General features: G+C 42.1%; 3 protein-coding genes across 20 annotated transcripts in view; 2 read left to right on the top strand and 1 right to left on the bottom strand.

Annotated features, from left to right (window-relative positions):
- The window catches only part of nid2a (nidogen 2a (osteonidogen)), a 55,887-nt gene extending 47,545 nt beyond the window's left edge, over positions 1-8,342 (bottom strand). For 16 of the 18 annotated variants that reach the window (XM_017437302.3, XM_017437311.3, XM_017437309.3 and 13 more), the window contains exons 1-3: positions 8,044-8,342; positions 5,701-5,886; positions 5,379-5,495 (exon numbers count right to left, since the gene is read on the bottom strand). In XM_017437302.3, coding sequence (XP_017292791.1) covers positions 5,379-5,495; positions 5,701-5,886; positions 8,044-8,244 — 504 coding nt within the window. In that variant the 5' untranslated portion in view covers positions 8,245-8,342. The remainder of the gene's footprint in view (positions 1-5,378; positions 5,496-5,700; positions 5,887-8,043) is intronic. The other 2 variants (XM_017437315.3, XM_017437314.3) reach the window with 1 other exon arrangement.
- The window catches only part of LOC108244131 (NLR family CARD domain-containing protein 3), a 1,204,881-nt gene that overhangs the window by 100,260 nt on the left and 1,081,013 nt on the right, over positions 1-23,608 (top strand). The window lies entirely within an intron of this gene.
- The window catches only part of ptger2a (prostaglandin E receptor 2a (subtype EP2)), a 17,188-nt gene continuing 11,403 nt past the window's right edge, over positions 17,824-23,608 (top strand). Inside the window, exons 1-2 of the mRNA XM_017437323.3 lie at positions 17,824-17,986; positions 18,958-19,865. Of these exons, the coding sequence (XP_017292812.1) occupies positions 19,023-19,865 (843 nt within the window). The 5' untranslated portion in view covers positions 17,824-17,986; positions 18,958-19,022. The remainder of the gene's footprint in view (positions 17,987-18,957; positions 19,866-23,608) is intronic.

Here is a 23,608-nt window from a genome sequence, read left to right as displayed (position 1 = left end):
TTCTTTGTTTTCCTCATAATGTTTATCTTTTTAAATGTTTTTGATCATTTGCTGTTTTGCATCAAGCACAAGCTATCAGCAATAAAATGTTGTTTCACTTGATGAATTTCCTTCAGTAAATATTCCATTATATGCACTTAAACTTCATGGGTGCCAATAATGGTGAGCAGGACTGTACTTGCTGAACCATGACTCCCATACCAAAGTATGTACCGAAGCATGACTTGGACATGACATTACACCTCTACTATATACACATTCAAAGAGTATATGACTCTTTGGTAAATACACTTTTTTAAATAACGTTGACAATTCATAGTATAGTGTTTTGTCCTTTGGTTCTGTGCTCTCTTCTCCATTCCCACCCCTATCTGTGTGGCCACTTGTCATGTGTATGTGTTGTTTGACCATAAACTAGTCCTGGTGTTCTTTACAGACTCACAGCTGGAAGGAAACAAATTGCTGCCAACACAGATGAAAGACTTTTAGAGAGCCCAACTTAACACTTAACTTCCCTAGAGGCATTCTGTCACACCTTTAGTTTAGTTTTTTTTTTTAAACCTTGCACTCATAATCTTCACACTGATCAGACACAAGCTTAGTCATTAATTACTGCCTTAATGACTGACTTTACGTCTGGAGGTTACATCACCTGTCTGTTAGAGCTATGTGCTGCAAGGCAAACTTAGTTCACTCTTCACATTGTAGATTTTTTTTTTTTTTACGTTTCCAACACTGTAGTTTGGTTCTGATTCAAGCTGAAGGTATGCAGCGCTCAGTCTGCTTAGCCCGGAGCGGCACAGGGGTCGGGATGAACCGCACTTGTTTGTTGGTCGCTGGTGTTTCAGCTTGTCGACCGCAGTGCAGCTGCAAACAGGCAGAGTCAGACAGACGGCAGCTGTAGTCCAGTTGCCAGTCTCACCAGAACTGCCTGCAGCGTGGGAACTGGCGGCACACACACGCACACACACGCACACACACACAGACACACACACGCTACAGCCCAGGCTTGTAGTCCGGGGAGGATTTCACTCTTGTACATGAAGATCTCAAATGTTTTAACCGTATTGATTCTCTGGTGACAACTTCAGCTCTGCTCAGCAGGGTTCTTGCTCTTCCAAAGCGAAGGAAATTATACTTTCGAGGGTTAGGAACCCTTTAAAAACCTGTATGATTGAATTTTCAACATCTTTCCTCTGTAAAGCCCAAAAATAAATTAGGGCTTTGTTTCGTACGAGTCTAAGCTGATAAAATGACGACATATTTATGTAAAAACTGCATAAGAAGTGTTAAAAGACCCAAGATATTAAAAAAGGATCACTTTAGTAATTGCATACCTGTGTTTCTCACTCCCTGAAAGCACTCCTAATAAGCAGACAGAAACGCAGAGTAGAAAGTAAGCCTCAGACAAACAGTTGTCTTACTTTTGTTGACAAAGGAATCCAGAATCGTAAAGTGGCAGAAGCATCTGGGCATCAGACGTGTAAAGTTTTATGCGTCTGCAGTTGGCAAAATGAAAAAAATATATACGATAAAAGTATTTTGACTTTTAGCTTTCAAGGGAAAAATTTGAACCCAAATATCGAAGGGGGCTTATTAGAACTTGGATTCTCGGCACTAAAAGGAATTTGAGAGAAAACCGTAAACCATTCAGCAGAGAAAGAAAAAACAATGCCCATGTTTTGTTGTATGAACAGTATTAGAAATGTAAAACTAGTTAGTGTGTGACGTCATCATACCTTAAGTTTGACATTTTGTGGTAACATTTTGACAAATCAATAAAACCTAAAATGTGATTCAGTAAAAACTGTTAAAGATATGAAAATACCAGTTCAGTCACATGAAGTCCAACTTTCGGTGACCTGTTTAAACTTTGAACAATGTTTCTAATGTGAAGCATGTCTGAGCTACAGCGCACTGGCACCACCAATGAGGCCTGAACTAGAAAAGTCCCAGTTTAATCGGAGATCTGAGATCCACCCATCATGGCTGCCTAAGCAGGAAATGTTTAAACCAGGGGCCAGACCTTATTCAGAGGCAAAACCTAAACTACGAGTTGTGGTCAAAAATGGGCATGAAATCATTTCAAAAGACCAAACAAAAACATTCACAAAGGCAGCGAAGCTGAACGCATCCCAGATCGAAACTTACTAGTTCTGTCTCGTTGATTCATGTGCCTAAGCTTTGTGCAGATTATATATTACTAATATTTTTCAAGACCCTCTTCTGAGAATCACTACCTTGGTGGAGGAGTTTGTTTGCCTGAATGGTCGTGGGAGTTGCCCCCAGTAGGGTCCCCCGAGGCAGACTGGTCCGAGATGAGTAAGAGGGATTTAAAACAGTAAATATGGACAGAAGACAGAAAGGAGCTTGATATCCCTTGCCTGGACGTGGGTTACCGGGGCCCAACCCAGGGGCCAGGTCTGAGAGAAAGGCGCATCGGTGAGCACCTGGTAAACTGGCCTCTACCCAGGGGCCCAGTCAGGCTCAGTCTGAATGGGCTCCATGGGTTCACCTTCCTGTGGGCCCACCACCTGCAGGAGGGGCCATACAGGTCGGGTGCAAAGAGCTACCGGCACTGTCCCCACGACCCGGGTCTGGATGAATGGCTTTCAAGACCCCAAATCTTCTCTACCTTTTAGTTTTTGTGTAAACAGCCAAAGCGGGCCTTTTTGAAAACTACTATGTTTATCGGTGCGTTCTTTTTGGAAGTTGGACGTCAGATCTGGGATTGACGTTAGTCACGACTTAACCATGTTCCAAGTCAGAAAACAAGCAGGATTGGCTAATTGTGTGTTCAGTAACCAGGCTGACCACCATTATGAATACAAGCCAATAACAATGAATTCTTCCACATTCTGTTCGTTTAAAAACTATTACTATGTGTATGGCTCACCCACTAAGAGCGAAAATAAGAAGTTTATGACTGCAGCCGTCACAACTTTGCAAGCACGAGGCAGCCATGTTGGAGTGTGAGGTCAGGGCTGGTCAGCAATCTCCACCTTTGAAATTACAATTTTACACTTTCGAGTACAAACGGGACGCACTGATAGTCCTGCTTCTAACCTAACCTACGAGTCAGATGTAACAACAACAATAATGGCCATCGTATACAGGATTATTACTTCAATGAGCAGACAAGCCTGATGAACAATGTGGAACCAGGAAAAAACTCTGGGTTCAACCAGGAAATACCAGCCTTGTTTCCTGTTTTCTAGTGGCATTTAAAACACCTGGATTACTTACATTTCAAGTTGCTTTATGTGTGCATGAGAACATTTCTAGAAATGGTGCCGTGTTTACAAGGCTAGTTTTGTGGACAACAAGTGGAAACATTGTTTAGGGAAAAACCGTGTTCCATTTGGCAGTCTCAACTTTAACCACTCTTGTAGTCATTAGCAAACTGAGCAACACTGTAGTCAATATAACAGAACATTTAGATTGGGGTAATTGCTTTCCAGTTAGCTTAATTCCACTCAAACATCAATTTTCCAGGGAACACAATTTCTTTTGGTTGATTTCTCCTCTGCCCTTCGGCTATTTCTTTCCCTCTGCGCTTCTTGTCGCCACATCTGACTCACAAACACCCTGCAGCCTGCACCTCCACCCCCCACAAAAAAATGCCACCCCATGACTCCTGATACTCAACCCTAAAAGCACACACCTCAGGTTAATCAGTTCACACACATACACACACACACAGCGGCCCACCTCCCCCGACGTGCACCCCACCCAGCACCTCTGGCTAATCTCTTCAAAGAAAGATGCTATCAGCCTAAAAAAAACGAGGCCCACTGAAGCAAACCAAGACCCAAACAGCTCCAATCCCAGGCAGGCCGTTTAAAGAGCATGTTACCTTTTTGCCGCACAGAGAAACATTCTGCGCTGAAAAAAGGGGCGGAAGCCGGATCTCCCTAAAGCTCCACCATCAGTGGGCCAAGGTTTGAGGACGTCATTCCAATTTTCAAGCCTGGTCAGCAGAGGTGCATTCAAACCAAGCTCAAGGTATTGAGTAAAACCCTAAGAGGCTTAATGCTATGTATCCCCAAGGGAGCGTTTCAATGTTTAGCTTTTGATCAGTCAGGAAGACAGAAGTGACCTAAAATAAAGCATAAACTAGGAAAGAAAAGACAAACACTGATGATAGGGTGGGACCCTCACAGAGGGAATGGTCCCCTGGGGTTTTTCCTAAATCTACCACTCCCTTCATCCCTCCATCCCACATGCTGAACACCGGGAACTACAAAGCGCTGTTTGTTTAATCAATAACTTTATTCGGCCTGGTTTTCCTTGGACTCTTTCCCAGAGTTTATCTCAAGCAAGAGTCCCAATGCTGTTTGGGGGTAACTCTTTCTAATGGGTCCGTAATTCATGAATAACGACCTTGGAAGGAGGTTCCGACAGCTAAAATTCTAATGGGCTTAAATTACTCAATTCTTTCCCAAGAAGCACATCTGTGGAAAATCGGAACACTGACCAGTAAGATTTTTGAAATTGCGGGGAGTTGCTCAACTTGGTTGTATTACAGAAGCAGAAGCATGAGTATACTTTTTTTTTCTCTCTTTTTCCTCAGTGAAAGAATAAGGACAGGTGCACAATAGTGAGGGTGCATCTGCCGAACATTCGAATTCTTTCTCTCCTGATGTCTGCAATTTCAGATTTACACAGACCCACTACACCTCCTGAGGACTTTCCCTCTTGTTTGCTGCAATCACACAAAATTAAAAATAACTGAAAAAAAAAAACAAACCCAGACTCCCTAGAGAAGGACGGTGATTTTAGCCTTTTTTTGGAGTGGCAAATGAACTCCATGACAGTTGTCGAAAGATTCCACCGGAAACACTCGGCGCCGCTTTTACAGAATGAGAACAAACAAACAAGGCTGGACGTGTTTCCCACAGCTAGCCAAGTCATATAATCACAACTTCCGTTTTACATTCCCAGAAAACTCAAAACTATGTGTATTACACCTCCAAAACCTTGGACGGTGGATCCTTGTCTTCCACCCTTCCATAATAAATAAAAGCATTAATGTGCTGAAATATTAGAAGCCTAATAATTACTGGCTAGCAATTAGGGAGGGGAGTGATGGTCAACGCATGAGTGGTCAAGGCATGTTAGTGTGTGAACTGAACTGGAGTGGGGGGGGGGGCACTTTGATGACTTTTAAAGATGCCCTCTGACCCTTTAAAAAGGTTAAGAGGCAGATTAGGAGTGGAATGGAAAGGATTACAAATAGATCCCCCTCAGCTCAGGCTTCTCGGTTGTGCACAAGTTACAGGAATTTGTGTTTGTGTGTCCCGCAAAACCCAAACCTCTCAAGTGGGGGATTTATGGGCAAATAATGTGCGAATAACCAGCGTCTTCACCTGTCCTACCTTGTTCGAAAGCCCCGTTTTCTGAGACTGGTCTTCATATGCGGCGACGTTCTCCCACGTCGCCACCATGGCGTGCGTGGGTGTGAATTTTGCGTCGGGGAACCCCCGATGAACCTCCTGGGAGCGTGGACAAATGAGCCAAGGGATGGAGGAGGGAGGGGATAAGGAATGCAAAAAAATAAAAAGAAAAAAATGGAAAGAAAGACAATGGCTTGAACTAATGGAAAATGAAGGATGGAGAACTAGATAAGAGAGGAATTCCAATTTTTAGCCGACATTTTAAAAGGCAGATCAGGTATTTGCTCATTTTAACAACCATTACCTGGGCCACTCTGTTGAGTACGCTGGGCGTTTCGGTCACTCGATAATAAATCTGTCCTCGCCCTCCGCTGGTGTCGATGTCCGCCAGGAACGGAGCCACCACAGGAAAATCTGTAGGTAATCCATCATCAACATATTGCTTTTCCATCGGTAGGTCCTGGGCCGATATGATGCCGTTGGTGGCCACCTGAAGCAAGAAACGGAACGATTTGGTGTAAAACACCCCTGTGATTGCTAAGGAACCTCGTAATGAACCCACATCCCCCTATAAGCCACTAGCACCCCCTCAGGAACCCCATGAACCACATAATGAACTCCGTCATTACCTCTATAAACCACTGGAACCCCCTCAAGGATAAACCACATTAGAATGACTCCAAATTTGCTGTTACACTGCTTAACAGATTACAACCAAAGGAAAACCCCCAAAAAACATTTGGCTTTTTTATGATTTGCAGTTTAAACAGCTGTAAAAAATGGTACAATATCATGTAGGAACAAATGCTTTAACTTTAGACTCTGCATTCTTAACTTTCAATTGTATTAACGTTGGCAGCTGGTAAATTTGGAGCTACCTATATGGACTTTATATGGTTTGTGAATCCAATCAATTAATATTTGTCTAATTTTAAAGAGGAACATACGTTTTTCAGTTTGGAGAAATGGCTTAATTCTAACCAGACTGACATCGCTCCAGAAGTGTTGATGAATTTTGGCGATAATAAACCACACCAGAACTGGTGACAAGGTTGTCACAAAGGGTTCCCCTGTGACCTTGCCCTTTGACCCCATGAGCTTGAAATCAATAGGGATCATTCTTGACCCGTGAGGTGTCCAGCTATACAGTTTGACATTCCTACGTTACACAGTTGAAGAGTTAGAGCACGAAGGTTTTCACAAAGGGGTCTGCTGTGAGCTTGAGCTTTGACCCTGTAACCTTGAAATCAATAGGGATCACCCTTGACACATGAGGTATCCAGCTATACGGTTTGACATTCCTGTGTTATAGAGTTAAAAGTCATTAACTGAAGTTTAGTCATTAAGGCACAGAAAAACTATTAAAAAAATGTGTAAATTAGAAAAAAAAAGTACAGTTACTACAATTAAGCAAAGAGATGTAAGAAGTAACTTTTTGCCAGAGGTACAAAAATTCTGCATTTCTTTAAATACTTAATGTATGCCACCAAGAGGGGGCCGAGGGGGGCATCGGCTACTCTTAACAAAAGTTGTTGTTCCCCCCCCAATAGCCAGACTCTTTTATCCTCCTGAGAAGTAGTAGAACCCCACAAACATAGAAAACAGACATTGTTTTTGAGCATTTAGGAGTTAAATGTAATTAAAACTGCAAGGAGCGGGGCGACCCAGAACGCACGGACGTCTCACCGAGGCGGTCTGTCTTCACGAAAATTGCCAAGATATGCCATTTAATTCCAAACAGACAACTTCCTGTAGGTTCTACAATATGGTGCCAGGAGACTTTTTTTTGTAGGTCCTGGACTGATGCACCTATGTACCAAATTTCATACGCGTTCATTAAAGTGCTCAGAGGAGCTGCTTTCAAGACGGCATTAGCGAGTTCAATTTGCCACGCCCATATCTGGATTTTTGCGCTAGTTCTTCAGGATGATCGCCCCACCATAGTGAAAACAGCCTCCCGTCTGGATTAAAATAATTTTTTTTAAAAACTAAAATTAAACAAAAGTGCTCTCCCTGCTTGAAGTTTGAAGCCCTAAATATTGATTTAATTTAAAATAAAACTTAAAAGCTAGCCCCACTGAATAAGGTCTAAAGAACAGGTCTTCAATATTAAGTTGCGAGATCTCTGGTGGTTATATGCATAATATTTTTTTTATATAAGTATACATTTCGTAAGGGACAAGCTTCAGTAATTTAAGTATAGGCTGTAATGCTGTCAACACGTAAATAAAAAGCTAGAGCAGACCTATGTATATTAATTCCCTAACTAATGTATTGCTATATTTTTTAAATGATACTAACATAACAAATCAGAAAGTTTTCTCAGGCTTTTGTTTTTGGTGCCACCCCAAAATAAACGTCGGCCCCCTTTAAGAACCTTTTATGGAAGCGCCTCTGTTGTAGGTGTTCCTCTTATTCGTAAATAGTGCTACGGAAAGCTGGATCTTATTTAACTTTTAGACCAGAAAATGAAACAAAAAGTGGTTGGTTTTTTTCGACTTTAATTAAAGAAATGCTCATTTAAAGTCGTCAATTAACCAGCTCATTTGGCTGTGCAGTTCAGCAACCTGAATTCCACCTGTGGAAAAAAAACTCATAAACCCACGCGTCCAAAAAAACAAAGTTACAGAGTTGAGCTCATACTTACATACAGCTTGGAGAAAGGTGAGTCGTAGAAGTAGAAGGGCTTGGGCAGGGTGAGCGCTCTGGACGTCTCATCGTCGCCCTCCGGGAGAATGAGGTCCCCGCTCAGGGGGCCGAAGGGGAACAGGTCGGTCCGGTGGAGGGCACCGACCACCCCGCAGCTCCAGCACAGCACGGCCGCAGCCAGCATCGCTCCTCCGTCCATGTCTGTGCCGAGGAGGCTCTGAGGACCGGGAGAGGAGCGGCCCCGGACTCGCTGCAGGAAGGAGGAGAACCGTCCCGTCCCCCCCCCAATCCGACAGAACCCCCCGCTGCTCCGCGGGGAGGGAAGCCGGCTGGGTGGGTGGGGCTAAGGCGTGCAGCTTCGCTCTGATTGGCCAGCGCGGGACTGAGTGACAGCATACCCGATGCTGGAGGTAACATCTGGTTAGTATTAGAGAAAAGACAAATAGAGCTTTTTTTTTTTTTTTTTTTTAATCCGGATGTTACTGTATCTGTTTCTCAACACTCACGAAGACATGTGGTGTTTTAAAAAGAAACACCTTTTAACTATTTAATCTATTATCTATCTATTTAAACAAACTGCAAAACGATTATCAAACTTTAAAACCTCCAAATTAAATTAATTTTACTGACTAATCTGTCACCTATTTTTTTTAAGTCACTGTCCTCCTGAATGCAGTCCCAACACACCAAGCCTTGGGCGCCGTCTAGTGTTCACAACCACAAACTGCAGCACGTTTTCTGAAACAAATTAAATAAACTGACATTATAAAACACTGGACCATTCCAACATCTTATTATTTAGGCTGCTGGTCAGGTGCACTCAGATTTGATCCTAGAAGACTGACGGAGGAGTTTGTGGTCAAAACCAGCCCAAATCATCAGCCCTCCACTACCGTGCTTGATAGTTAGTATAAGGTATTTGTGATGATACACCTGTTTTTTGTCCCACTTCGCAACGGGAACAGGGGACTTGGAAATACCCTCTGTCTGTCCGGTTCATATTGTGACCTTTGAACCTTTGACAGTGTCCTGCTCCAAGCTGAAGTATACTTTATTAGTCACTGGCGTCATTGAAAACAATAAAACCCCAACAATTCAAACCATGAGGGACATCTAGTGGTTGCAACAGCAAACTGCGGGACGCAAGACACGTTTTCAGCACAAAATTCAATGAAATTAAAGATTAAAAAGGCTTTTGTGAAGAACCTTTGTTTAAAAATTCGTAGACAGGCTCCAAACTGTTGTTTGTTTCAGTCCTGCAAACACTCCAGTAGTGAAAACATAAGGTCAACAACAGAAAGTCTCGCATCTTATTTGTTGTCTTTAAACGACTGTGCACACAGCTGTAAGATATCAAACTGACCAAAACACGAAGATACACTTTTTGGATTTGTTTGGTTATTTTCTTTTTAGCACAGGACAGTTCCAACATGTTATCATCTTTCCAACATGGAGGTTAAAGGGGAAACAGAAAATTTTAAATTTCAAATTTTAAATGAATACTTCACTGTCTCACAAACTTTTGTGATAAACAGAAAACTATTAGTGCAATTATAGGTGTAAGAAAAGGTAAGAAACAGGGAAGAAGGTTAACTGTTCTGCAGAGAATCTGTGGCTTTTTGTCCAGTTTCACAGTTCTTTTTTTTTTTTAATTTTGGTTTTTCAAAGTAAAACAACGTTGGTGTTTATACTTTGTTACCTCTGCTACGGAGGTGATGATTTCAGTAGTGTCTGTCTGTATGTCTGTGGACAAGATTACTTATAAAAAAAGTTATGAACAGATTTTCATGAAATATTCAGGAAACGTCAAACATGGTATAAGGAACAATTAAAGGTAAAAAGATTAGCCTGTGCTCTGACTCTGCGTCTGTACAACAGGAATGTTAAACTCCACAGCTGGATACCTCATGGGTCAAGGGTGATCACTGTTGATTTCAACATTATGGGGTCAAAGGTCAACATCATAGCTGACCTAGTGCTCTAACTGTGCATCAGTGTAATGCAGGAATGTCAGACTGCACAGCCGGACACGTCGTGGGTCAAAGATGATGCCTGATGATTTCAGGGTTCATGGGGTCAAAGGTCACAAGTAACCCGTTTGTGTCACGGCTGGGGGTGAGTGTGGCAAACCCAGTACACAGACTCATATTAAAAAAATTAACAAAAAATTTATTAAATAACAAAACACGAAAACTAAAAGCTGACATGGCAGCAAAGCTAACAAAATTCTGAAAACGCAAAACCCACAGCAAGGCAAGGCATGAAAACTGACAAAAACCGTACCTGAGGCAATGAACTGGCAAGGAAGTGAAACAAGAGACCAGGTTTTAAAGACAGAGGGAAATCAGGAGAAGTGGGCACAGGTGAGTAATGAGGATTGTAAACAGGTGGAGATGGGCGTGACAGGAAAGCAGGAGCAGACTGAGGGCAAATGGGTGATGAAAAACAAAGACAAGAACCAAACCAAAAACCCAGAAGACGAATACAAAAATCCAGAAAAACAAGACAAAGCAAAAACCAAAAATAAAACTCATGAACTCATTACAGTTTGTTAAAAACTTGTCTCTGCTCCAACATGTGACCCTTTTGTTTCCTCCGACAAGGAGGTTCAGTTTCCGGGTGTGTCCGTTGGTTTGTTAGTCTGTCTGTTAGCAAAGATCAGATAAAAAACTAATGATCAGATTTAGGTGAAATGTTTAGGAAATGTTGGGGTTGTAACAACAAAAAAAAAATGGATTCAATTTTTGTGATGATCCAGATGGTCTGTGATGGACTCGTGTCCCCCGCCTCTCGCACAGTGACTGCTGAAGACAGGCATCAGCTCCACATCACCCGGAATGGAGAAGCGTGTAAAGAAAATGGATGGATGGATCCAGATTATGATCCAGATCACATTGTGGCCTCGGTGGAGGTTTGTGCTCTCTGCGTGCTTCCAGTTTTAACAGAAATCTTTTTCATTTTGGGTTAAAAAGCACTGAAATGAAATAAAAAGCGTGAAGACTTTCCTGTGTCTAATGTTACTTTGGGTGAACTTTCCTTTTCCTTCTCACAAATTTCCCACGTTTTGCTCCAACGTGCAGTTGTTCTTTCTTAATCAGCCTTTGTTATAAAGAACCTCCACCATGTCATGTTTGACATATTATCATTTCCAAGTGCTAAAAACATATGTCAGTGTTTAAAACCGTGGAGCTGTGTGGAATTCCTGTGGCCGATTCAGGCCCCAGTCCTCCATTGCAACAGGCAGCCGTTTTCAACTTGAAGTTAGTTCGGAACTTCTTTTCTTGTCCCCAGAATTGAAGCAACATGTTGCTCTTTGTGAGAGCTACATTTGGCATCTTTTAAGAAGCTCTGTGTGCCACTTGAATGTCACCACTTCCTGTTTGTTCCATTCAAGCAGCGAAACGGAGCAGTCTTAAAGTGGCCTCATGGTGTTTCTGCGGATGCACCCTGGACTTTCAAAAATCAGATTTGGATGCTTCTGGTTTCCAGGAAACATCCGGCTTGTGGAAACATATTTGTTTTATTTATCAAACAGGTATGGAAGGCGAGATACTCGCACATCTACAGCTGATTAACTTCAGGAGCCAAACCAATTCAAGATGGCTGCTGCAGCTAACTGACTTTTGCAAACACAAACACTTTCTTTAAAACTTTGCCCTTAACTATTGCCGTCAACTCTGTCTGCCTGTTAGCATTATAAACCACTGGACAGGTTTTAAGTGAACATCTACAGCTGCTTAACGTTTGGAGCCAATGCCATTCAAGATGGCCGCCACGGCTAACTGACCGTACAAAACACCAAAATGCCTACAAATACACCAGTTTTACCAAAATTGAGCTTTAATTTGGTGTGGTACTAGCTGAGAGTCACACTTAACACACACTACAAACACTACTCACATTTGCAAGAGATTTGCTCAATACTTGGGCATGAAGTATCCGAGCCAACCTTGTCTGTCTGTTAGCAAAATATGTTGTGAACCACTGGAGGGATTTTAATGAAATTTGCAGAAAGTAGTTATTGGATGGACATCTACAATTCATTCATTTTTTGGAGTAATTCCAATTTAGGATGACTGCCCCAGCAAATTGAACTAAGCCCACAAAAATGGCCGCAACTCGGCCCATTTTACAGATATTCCACTAGAACTTGAGGTGGTAGTAGTAATTTAAAAAATGTGGCCAACTTTGGAGTCATTTTTGTCAGTGCAGGATCACAGTTAGTATGTGCAGTTACCCAATGTGACCTGCAGGTGGAGACAAAGACAAGACAGAGACTATAACCACACAACAAGATAACAGCTTCCTTTACAATAGATGTCGCTCAGGATTTAATTAAAACACTCCTTCACGTTTATATTAAGCTCCTAAACCCTGCTGTGTAATATACATATTTTAGCTCCTGTACCCAAAGCAAAACTTGGAATATAAATGCAAATACACAGAAAGCATTACACACTGTCATTTAAGTCATCTAAATAACATATTTTCTTATTATGCTTGCGCGTGTTGTAAGTATTTCTGATCTCAACTATGTAATTACAGGATGCCAGCCGCCCTGGCTGCAGTCAAGACGTCAGATATTAATCAGCATCTATGAACTCATCAATGATTCAGACACGGACCATTAGTAGAAACACGCACGCGTACTGTTTAAAGATTCGTGTACCGTGAAAGAGAAAAAAGGATGAATCAAACACACAGCAATTGTCAAGACTTTCACTCAATTTATGGATCAGGGACCTTGTTGACAACAAGTTGGCGACTGAAAGTTGTGAGAAAATTGCAGTCTCACTGAATCCAACTGAGTGTTTGTGGCCAAGCGACTAGTGAGCCGTGCAAATCAGGGCTTATTTTTTGTGTATTTTTACGTCCACCAAGGAGGTTATGTTTTCAGTAGCGTCTGTTTGTTTATCTGTCTGTCTGCGAGCAAGATTGCTCAAAACGTCACCAACAGATTTTCAGGAAATTTTCAGGAAACGTCAAACACGGTGCAAGGAACAAGTGATTAAATTTGGTGGGGATCCGGTCAAAGGTCAAGGTCAGAGATCAGCCCATGCTCTGACTCTGCAGCTGTGTAACAGGAATGTCAAACTGCACAGCTGGACACTTCATGGGTCAAAGATGATGCCTGTTGATTTTAGGGTTCATGAGGTCAAAGGTCAAGGTCACATCTTTGTTAAGAACTTCTCTCTGCTCCTACGTGTGACCCTTTTTGTTTCCTCCACCAAGAAGGTTCAGTTTCTGGTTGTGTCCGTTGGTTTGTTTGTCTGTCTGTTAGGAAAAATCAGGAAATGTTGGGATTGTTACAAAAACTATGGATTAAATGATTAAATGAGATTATGATCCAGATCACACTATTGTTTTTAATCACGGTTTGGCCTTAGTGAAGGTTTGTGTCTCTGAGTGCTTCTAGTTGTATTCTAGGTCAGACACATTCTTCGGTTGTCCATCTCCTCGGCTTGCTTTGTAACCCATCTTGACACCCGACCACATGTTTAATCTACTGGAGCACATTTTTGAAAGGCAGATTTGGAGCAGTTTTTTATGACTTATTATTTATCATAACCATAGATTTTAGACCTGAACACTGATAACTCCTGCAAACAGTTTGAGACATTTCCGAGACTCCCATGCCGACAGAAATTAGCAAGCTTTAGCTAAATGCTAAAATGATCAAAAACCAGTTTAAAGCTAAAATGGCAAAAAACTGTTGCTAAAAGCGAAACCTTCAAAAACAAAGCAAATAGTCAAAATGAGCAAAACCCAAGCTAAGTTAAAACCAGCACAACTATGATTAAAAGCTAAAATTAGCAAGACAGTAGGTAAAAGGTGAAGTTATCAGGACAGCTTCTAAAAGCTAAAATCACCAAAACTGTAGGCAAAAGCAAAGCTAAAAATTTAAATCAGCACAACCGTGACTAAAAGCTAAAGTTTGTAAAACTGTTACTAAAAGCTAGGTGTAGCAAGACAGTAGTTAAGAGCTAAAGTTATCAAAACAGCAGCTAACATCTAAAATGAACAAAATTATTGCTAAAAGCTAAATGTAGCAAAACTGTAGGTAAAAGCTTAAATTAGCAATACCACAGCAAAAAGCCAAGATGAGCAAGACCAAGGCTGAAAGTTAAAATCAGCACAACTGTAACAGCTAAAATAAGTAAATGCTAAATGTAGCAGTAGCTAAAAGCTAAGCGAAGCTTAGGGAGACAAAACAAAAAAAAGTACGATGAAGTACACAGAGAACCATGTTTCTGAAGGAACTGAGGAGATCTCACTGCTTTTCTATCAGGAAATTCTTTGTAAATAAAGTTAAAACATTCAAAATATGTGACAGTTACAAATGCTGCAAGTCATGGCACGACATTCCCAATGAAGCTGAATGTTTTGGTGTCTGAATGGGTGAAATAGCCCGAAGTATGCAGAAGCAGTTTGAAACAAACCACAACCGCAAAGAGGCGTGAAGGAGGGGGTTTAGTGTTGCTGTAGGAACTCTTTCAACTGTAACAACAACTGCGACAAGGTACCGAGTCAGTTTGTAGAACGTTACGTTACAAAGCTGAACAGGAAGAAACAGAAAGAGACGAGAGGACAGACGGAGGATGGCATTAGGATAATATGTCACCATTAGGATCTCATTAATGGGGCTGCAGAAAAAAAGCACTCGAGCTCCTGTCGTTTCGGGGCTTTCAGCATACATCACGCCTCATTTTAGGACCCAGACGGGCTTTCACTCCCCTGCTGAACTGGTCTAAAATGATGCAATTAGAATAACATCCAAGGCATTATCAAGCACTTTAAAAATGGGTGCTTAAAGGTCTAATGGCGGACGTCATCATCCCTCCACAAAATATGACGGCAGAGGTAAAGGCAGCAGGTCAGAACCCTGGAAATGAAACATTCGTTGGTTCATGCTTCACTTTATTGTGAGGAAAGGAAAATGGCGCCGAGGCACATAACAAAGAGGAATGCAGAGTCATGGAAATCCCTACAGAAATGTTGAGGGTGGAAACCTCTGAGTATATAACACCAGTGCAGTCAATACACAGATTTGGCACATTGTGCAGCCTGAGTGGCTCATATTCCTGATAGATCGCATTGCACAAGGAAAGTGTTCCAACGGATTGTTCTTGGATACTAGATATGCTTCACTGTTTGCCTCGGGGAGCCTAAAACAGTCGAAGGGTTTCCTTAAACTGCTTCCTTCTTTAAACATGTTCTAACTGTGCCAACGTCTCAGTTTTATTCATTTGAACTGTTGCAGTGCCTCAATTCTTTTCTTTTTTGGCTACTTTTGTTGAGCCTTAGCTGCTCGACAGCAATTTTAGTCCAAGCTTTGTTGTCTAGTCTAAAGAGGAGTTCAGGGTCGACTCAGTGACTGCGAGGGGCCCTAATCAGCACCCCTCCACCACCGTGCTCGACAGTTGGTATGAGGCATTTGTGCTGATATGCTGTGTTTAGGTTTCTCCAGATGTGCTGATCTGCATTGTGGCACTTTGTTGCCTTTCCAAAGCACTTTACTCAAAAACTAGAAGCACTCACAGAGTTCAAACCTCTGCCAAGATTCCCAACATTTCTTGAACATTTCATCCAAATCTGTTCATTAGTTTTTACCTGATCTTTGCTAACAGACAGACTAACAAACCAACGGACACAACCAGAAAACAGAACCTCTTTGGTAGAGGAAACAAAAGGGTCACATGTTGGAGCAGTGACAAGTTTTTAACAAAGGGGTTACCTGTGACCTTTGACCCCAATAATCTTGAAATCAACAGGCATCATCTTTAACCCATGAGGTGTCCAGCTGTGCAGTTTGACATTCCTACATTACACTGCTGCACAGTTAGAGCGCTAGGTCAGCTGGGATGTTGACCTCATGACATTGAATTCAAATGTGATCACCCTTGACCCATGAGGTGTCCAGCTGTGGAGTGCAACATTCCTGTTATACAGCTGCAGAGTTAGAGCACGAGCTGATCTGTGACCTTGACCTTTGACCACATCACCACCTAAATCTAGTCACTTGTTACTTGTAGTATGTTTGATGTTTCCTGAACATTTCATGAAAATCTGTTCAGAACCTTTTGAGTAATCATCAAACAGACAGACAGACGCAAATGAAAACCTTACCTTGGCGAAGGTAAATTATGATGAAATTCAGAAAAAAGAAGAACTAACTGCTTTTTATGCTCTTGAAAGGTGTACTTAGTTTTCCTCATGGGGTTTGCATTTGACCTAATGTTTTGGTAAATAAATATTGAAATACTATAACTTTATTTTTTCTTGTCAGTCTAAAGCTGTATTTGTTGATTTTAGGTAATGCTAGATCTCTTAGGATGTGTGTAAACGGTTCTTTTTTTCTCCATTACTTAAAAAAAATTAGTTGAAAATAAAGACAAATTTAAAAAATGTTAATTGTGTTATCAAATTATAATTGCCCCTACATACTGTATATAGGTTTTAGGCAGAGAGACATTGATTAATAACTAGACCAATAAAATGGCTGACCTATTTTAATCAGCCAATACTAGCAGCTTTTATGTCTTATTTTTAAGAGTAAAGTATTTTAAAAGTGTTAAATATGTGTTTATTTTTAAAATAACCAATTATTGGTATATTTTTTTTAAATCAAAAGCACATATTAGCCAAAAATAAAAATTGTGTATTGGCCATGAGCTGCCCTGATTTCTAAAGATTGACGTCAACCACAGAAATATTATTCAACATCTGGTCTTATGGCTTTTGAATTTGTTTTTAAAAATACTTGTTTATTGCATTGGTTCATTCAGCTTTGTCAAAATTAAAAACCACATTTGACACAAAACAATAAAATGATTCAATAAATTAGTGCTTTCCAATTTTTTGTTTGTTTGTTTGAAGCCATAAAAGAAAAGACTTCTGCTGAAACTCTTACTAATTGTTACTAAAGAGTGTACGAACTGTTTTCCACAAACTTCTTCAGCATTTTGTCCTGTTTGCAATTTCTAAGGGTTTTAAGACTTGAATTTACTATAAAATTTGTTTTGAATTTGGTTTTTATACTCCTGTCATAGGATGGGTTGTATTATGGTACGTCTGTGGACAGTTTATTTTCTGAAATCTAACTCTGCAACCGAATAATATGGAATTGTGAAACTACACAGCTGGACACTTCATGAGTCGGGATGATCCCGACTGATTTCAGGAACACGGGGTCATATGGCCAGGTCACAGGTGAACCCTTTGCGAAAACTTTGTCCATGCTCTAACTCTGTAAATGTGTATCTTAGAGGTGTCACACTGCATAGCTGGAGATATCATAGGTTGGAGGATGATCCCTATTGATTTTAAGGTCACAGGGTCCGAGGGCAAAGTCACAGGTGAACCCTTTATGAACATCTTGTTTGTGCTCCAACTCTAGACACATGGATTCAGGATTGTTGTGTGAGGGAGTTCATGGATTCTGATTACTCAGAGTTTGCTGACAGTATTATGTACCTTTGGTGGTACTCTTGTTCATCGTTGCCAAAAGTGTGTCACACAGATGGCATAAAATGACAGAATTATTAGCTATTTATCAGATGGTAAATATTAACATTCTGTATCATTTTTATCTGTTAAAAGGAAACACCAACTCTACAGGGAATCGAAAGGTTTGTTTGAAGTTTAAAGTGAGCGTTCTTATCTAATGTTTTCTAAGAATCAGAAGGCGAGGCTCGCACCCACGACCGGCTCCAACTTGTACATTCGGGTGGGCGTAGCCAGCGGCGGTGACGTCACGCCCCCTGTACTCGGGTCCATTCATGTCAGCCTCGTCAGAGAGCGGCGCGCGCCTCGCCCCGATCAGCACCTCCGCACCTGCGGCTCGGAGCGGCCCCTGAAGGGAGACGCTGAACGGCAGACCGCGGACATTTTTCGCCCCTTCACCGGAGCTTTCCACGGACGGGAGGGAACTCGTAAAGCAGGTGAGAAACTTCGGCGCTCCCGAGGAGCGTGGGGTCCACGCGCCTCTGACAGTCAGTGAGTCACCAGGTTTCTGCTTTAAAAAAGACTCGATTTAAAATAAACTCATATTTCTGTGACAACTGAATTAAGTAAGTCGGGTTTTTTTCCGAACTAGGGTTTAGGCATGTTTAGAGCTAGTATTCGGCTCTACTTTTTACTCGTTTTACTTAAAAAAATTAAAAAAAATTCATTTTTAAATATCGCTGAGGGATGTACTTTCTGTCTCCAAATAAAAAGAAAATGTACCCAGCAGGATTTCACCTTACAGTCACAGACAGATAACATTAGCAAACCTTCACACATTCAGCTGCCATGCAACATCTGGAAACATGTGTCAGACTTCTGACCAGTCTTTATGCCTCATTTTTTTTATTATTGAACATCTGATTTTTTTCTTGTGAAATCTATGACAGCGCCTTTCAGCTGACGATCTGTTTAACTCTTCAGAGGAAAGAGGAACAACTTGGTTTCACAGCTAAATCTGCAATTTTTTTTAATTTCTCCTTTTTAAATAGTAGCTTTGGGGTATGCAGTGGGGAGCTCTGTCACAGCCAGGATAATGGCATAATTAAATAGAAAATTCGATGAAACTTTTTTTGGCTCGGCTTTTAAATTTGCACCGCATAAATGGAATAGGACTGAGGGGAAACAAGCTTACACTGAGTTCTGATTGAAATGCTGAAATGTACAATTATGTAACCTTAGAGTGTAGAGATGTCTTGGTGTGAGTTCTAATTGGGATTACTTTCGTGATTGATTATTTGTAGGTTGTTGGCCTGTGAAATGTCAAGAATAGTGACAATTCGGGACATTTGGAGGGGAAAAGCGCAGCAGGATAGAAGCATATTGTGTTTTTTTTTGTTATTTGACTGACAGGTTGAAAGTTGAACTGTTTGTCTAATAGATATTTTTCTTCTTCTGGGTTTACCAGGATGACTCCAGACAGCTGCTGATGTCTCATTTTGGAGCATTTAAGGGAAGCGGCTTCCTGTTAAAATGGGCCACCTTTCCACCCCAATGACTCATCTTAATGAAAAGTGCCACAGCTTGGAGGGGCTCAGCGGGGGAGGGGGCCCGCTGCCCAGCGCCATCATGTTCGGACTTGGCGTCTTCGGCAACGTCACCGCCCTGGTGATCCTGGAAATCCGCCGGCGCCGAGCCAGGAACACGCAGCGCATTGGGCTGTTTCACATCCTCGTCATGTTGCTGGTGCTCACGGACCTGGCCGGGACCTGCCTGACCAGCCCGATTGTGCAGCTGTCGTACGCTTGGAACGTGACTTTGGTTAAGATGATGCCCGTGGACAACAGCACGAGCCACGTGTGCCACTACTTTGGCATCAGCATGACCTTCTTCAGCCTGTCCACGATGTTGCTGCTCTTCGCCATGGCGCTGGACAAATGCTTTGCCATAGGGTACCCCTACCTGTACAGCCGGCACGTCACCAAGAAGTGGGTTTATGTCACAGTCCCTGTGATGTTTCTCATATGCACATTATTCTGTCTGCTCCCTTTTGTGAAATTTGGTAAATATGTACAGTACTGTCCCGGCACATGGTGCTTCATTGACATGAACCCAAACGAGCAGGACGACCGCGTCTACGCTAACTTATACGCCACTATTATGCTGGTCTTGGTGCTGACCATTGTGGCGTGCAATGGTTTTGTTGTGTACCATCTCTACAAGATGTACAAACGCAGGAGCCGACACGGCTCTGTGATGGTGACCACGAGGTCCAGCAGCGAGCGCAGGACGATATCCATGAATGCCGAGGTGGAGCACCTGATCAGCCTGGTCTTCATGACCATCATCTTCATCATCTGCACGCTGCCCTTGGTGGTAAGAACGCAGACGACACACACCGCATTCTTATTACTGGGTTGGAGTGAGGCGAATCCACCCGCCTCGCACGGGGCTGCAACGACATTCGAGAGGGAGTTTCCGAACCGTCCGTTCCAAATTTCCCTCTCGTCTCGCTGTTTATTTTGAATGTGCTTTACAAATTAGCAAGGCAGATGTTATCCCCAGAATAGACATGTCGGGAGGGTTTGGCGATCTGTGAAACCAAATCAGGACTGATGGAAGACCAAAACAATTTTAGAAAACTGGAATAAATTATGACCCAAATTTTTGCAAACGTCACCATTACTTATGTTCGTAGGTACCCAATCAGTGTGATTCAGAGTAAAAATTTGCTTATTTTCTGCCAAATCTTGTGTTTCTAGTCGCCAACAGTGGCAGCCTAGTGAGATACAACAGCAGCAGACTGATTAAACTGAAAACAAAACCACAACAGATCCATTTTGTTTTTTTATCTCACGTCTTCTCAGTTCAGTTCTGAGTTCACCACTTATCATTCCTCTCTATCACTGTTTCCTGTGAATACCTTGAACTAGGTTTTCCTCTGTATTAGAGGGGGAAAAAAGACGAAATTCTAAAGCATAAAAAGCGTTAAAAAGCAAATAAATGAGGGATGCTAAAAGACCCAAAACAGGGAACGGGACTGTCCTCGTTTGTCTCTCAGGCTGCTCAAATACACCCTGGATCTTCATCTCAGTTTGGCCGATGGCTGAAAGATAAAAAGCCGCTCTGTGTTATGAGGAAACCACGCTATTCAGAAATGATACAGTAGTTGCCGAGCTGCAGACAGGAAAGAGTGCATCAAAGCCAGAGTGATGAAGCCACCTGTTTTGATAGAGTCCTGACTTACAGCCGCACCACATTAGGAAAACACGCCATCTTTGAGGACTTTAATGACATCAGTTCGCAATAAACTTGCTCCTCTCCTCTTCTTTTTTGCTACGACTCTCACAGTGTGCTCCACTCGCTTTAGTATTTCAGCCACTATAATTTTAATCAGGCGGCCCTAAGAGCAGCGGGGGTCCATCTGATTCTCATATGTTGTTGGTATGCAGTTTGTGGTTTATTGCAGCACTTTGCAATTTTAATATTGTGCATATTATTGTGTTAGCAGTGGATTTTTGATATATCGTGCAGCTCCAGTCTAAATGCTTCTTGTGTAAATACACATTTGAGGAAAAAAATCCCTCCTCACAAGCAGCAGGCTGCAGATCTACTGCTGAATCGAGGATGTGGTCGTTAATATCGTCAGGAAGCAGACCAAACAGGGGCCTCTAATGAGAAGATAAGGGTGTCTGGCTTCAAATTTAAAATGATAAACCACCCAAGAAACAGCACTAATCTACAGTCTGTGTTGTGACCGATAACCACCTTGGATGGACCAAATTCAGAGCCCATCATTCGTTTTAGAAGCTTTCATTTATGTTTTTTCTGTTACGAATATTTATCAAGAATCAGATCTTATTGGTAACATCAAATTGCAGTGACGTCCACAGACAGATGACGTCCTGTTTCCTTTTTTGTGCAGCTACATCAGTCTAGACGCGAAACAAGGCGGCGGCGAATGCAGAGGTGAGCGGGACTCTTGACTCGTGTGCAGGTCTGTCGTTTATGAACAAACGCTGACACAGATTAAACAGAAATAAGAGAGAAGTTAACTGTCAGCCGTGAACCGAGTCGGCACCAAACTCTTGAGTGGCACAAGTCGTGGCGAAGAGAGCAGTGTCTCTAGAGTCAACGAGCTCCTAAAAATGACTCATCGCCCGGCGAGTAGCGATTATTCCGTCTCAGTCCGACTCCTGGGCTCTCTGTTTAGAACCACATTGGTTTTTAAGTGTCACTTTTGACAGCAAATGTGAAATCAATAACCCCCCCTCCTTCAGCGTACACTGCCCTAATGGCCAGAGTGCCATCTCATGCTGCACAGTCTCCAGTTTGGATTAAAAAGCTGAGCTTTATTTCTGCGATACTGCAGGTAGAACATAACTCCAAGAGCGGCGAGCACAGTCACAGTTTCTGGAACCGCTTAAATAGTTAAAGCATTGCAAACACACCAAACATGCTCTAACAAGCTTTCTATTGATTTAACCGCTCTAATTGCATCTGTGAAGCAGCTTAAATTGAAATTTAGTGTAATTATCCCAGCAGAGAGAGAAAAGACATCAAGTTGTATTTGTGTCAGGGTTTGTGTTTTCTTTTGGTGGTTGCTCTCCCTTGCACATCCTGTACGAAGCGAGCAACCCCTGCAGGCAGGTAAAGAACGCAGGGATCAGTTTTCATCGCTCCCTTGTCGGGAGGCGAAGGGGAATGGATGATCTGAGTACAGTGAGGCAAACCAAAGTCTGCCAGGCACCGGGAGGGAGCAAAGACAGTTCCCTGAACTCACACAGGTGGAGTGTAGTTAGCTCCAGTCGCACCTGGCAGTGGGTATGTTACATTGCAGCGTTTTTTGTTTTTTCGAGCAGCTTCTTCTTATTCAAACTGATTTGGCAGGCAGTGAAGAAGAGCAGCTAAAAAACAAATTAGAGTGGCTGTTGTACGTAATGAGTTTACAACAGGTTCTACGACAGAAGGGTTTGAATATCATTTGAATCGAGGCGGGCAATGGAGCTTCAAAATTATACCCTGTGCTACAAGAACCCAGCAACAGCAACTTTTAGTGTTCCCAACTTGGGGGACCTGTCCCCTACAGACCTCAAGGACTTTTTTGGCACACAGGCTATTTAAATGTTTAGGATTAGTTCAAAATAAAAGCTCGCCAAAATGAATATTAGAAGTCTGGGAGGAAGTTTAGCTGTTTAAGTCCATCAAACGTTGCTGTTAATCACAGAGCTGGTTGTGTTGACAGAATTAAAAGGAAATAAAAACACCTTTGGTTGTAAACCGGAACCCCGAGGTAGAAAACTGTCAAACAGGAGCTACAAGTCAGCTAAAACCAAACAAAGAAAAAGTTTAGCTGATCTCTGCCCTCAACTTTACGCACCAATCAGGGGGGGTCAACTCCTGCTTTCCTGACTTTTACACTTAATTAAACAAATCGTGCAAAGAGGTGGGAAATCTCTTGTGAGATTTCCAGAAACTCCCCGTTTTGGGAATATTCCAAACTGGAAACTTTTCAATAAGATGGAAACCCCACCCCAACAAATCCGCGCAGCTAAAGACCGTCACTGATACAGATCTTATCTTTTATTTCCTTTCTGATATTCTTACTCAGTTTAGTCACAATATCTTCCCCAACTGTATTTTAAAATAATCTCTGTTCTCGCTGTTGGACCCGGGCTGACTAAACCCAGTTTCAGGTCTCATCAGCGTACACAGGCTTTTAAAAACACATAAAATAAAAAAATAAAAGTCCTATACTCACCTGCCACAAACCTGACATCTCATTTACGGATATATGAAAGATCGAGGCACTGCCTGTTTGTTTTTACGAAAAGAGAGATCACCTGGAATCTATTATCAGTAAAATACATGATAAATGAGCCAATTAGCTTTTTGTCACCATTCGCACGTACAAATGCGTACAAATCAGTTTTTCTGTTGGTGCACGAAGGAGGGGTTGTTGAATAAAACTGTACCAATCTGTCGTGGTGAAGAGAGAGCTGAGTCAAAAGGCGAAGCTCTCGATTTACCGGTCGATCTACGTTCCTACCCTCATCTATGGTCACGAGCTTCGGGTAGTGACCGAAAGAACGAGATCGTGAATACAAGCGGCTGAAATG

The sequence above is a fragment of the Kryptolebias marmoratus genome, linkage group LG23, assembly GCF_001649575.2.
Source record: "Kryptolebias marmoratus isolate JLee-2015 linkage group LG23, ASM164957v2, whole genome shotgun sequence".
Lineage (NCBI taxonomy): Eukaryota > Metazoa > Chordata > Actinopteri > Cyprinodontiformes > Rivulidae > Kryptolebias > Kryptolebias marmoratus.
The sequence above is the reverse complement of the archived record's forward strand: the minus strand, read 5'-3'. Positions and strand labels throughout refer to the sequence as shown.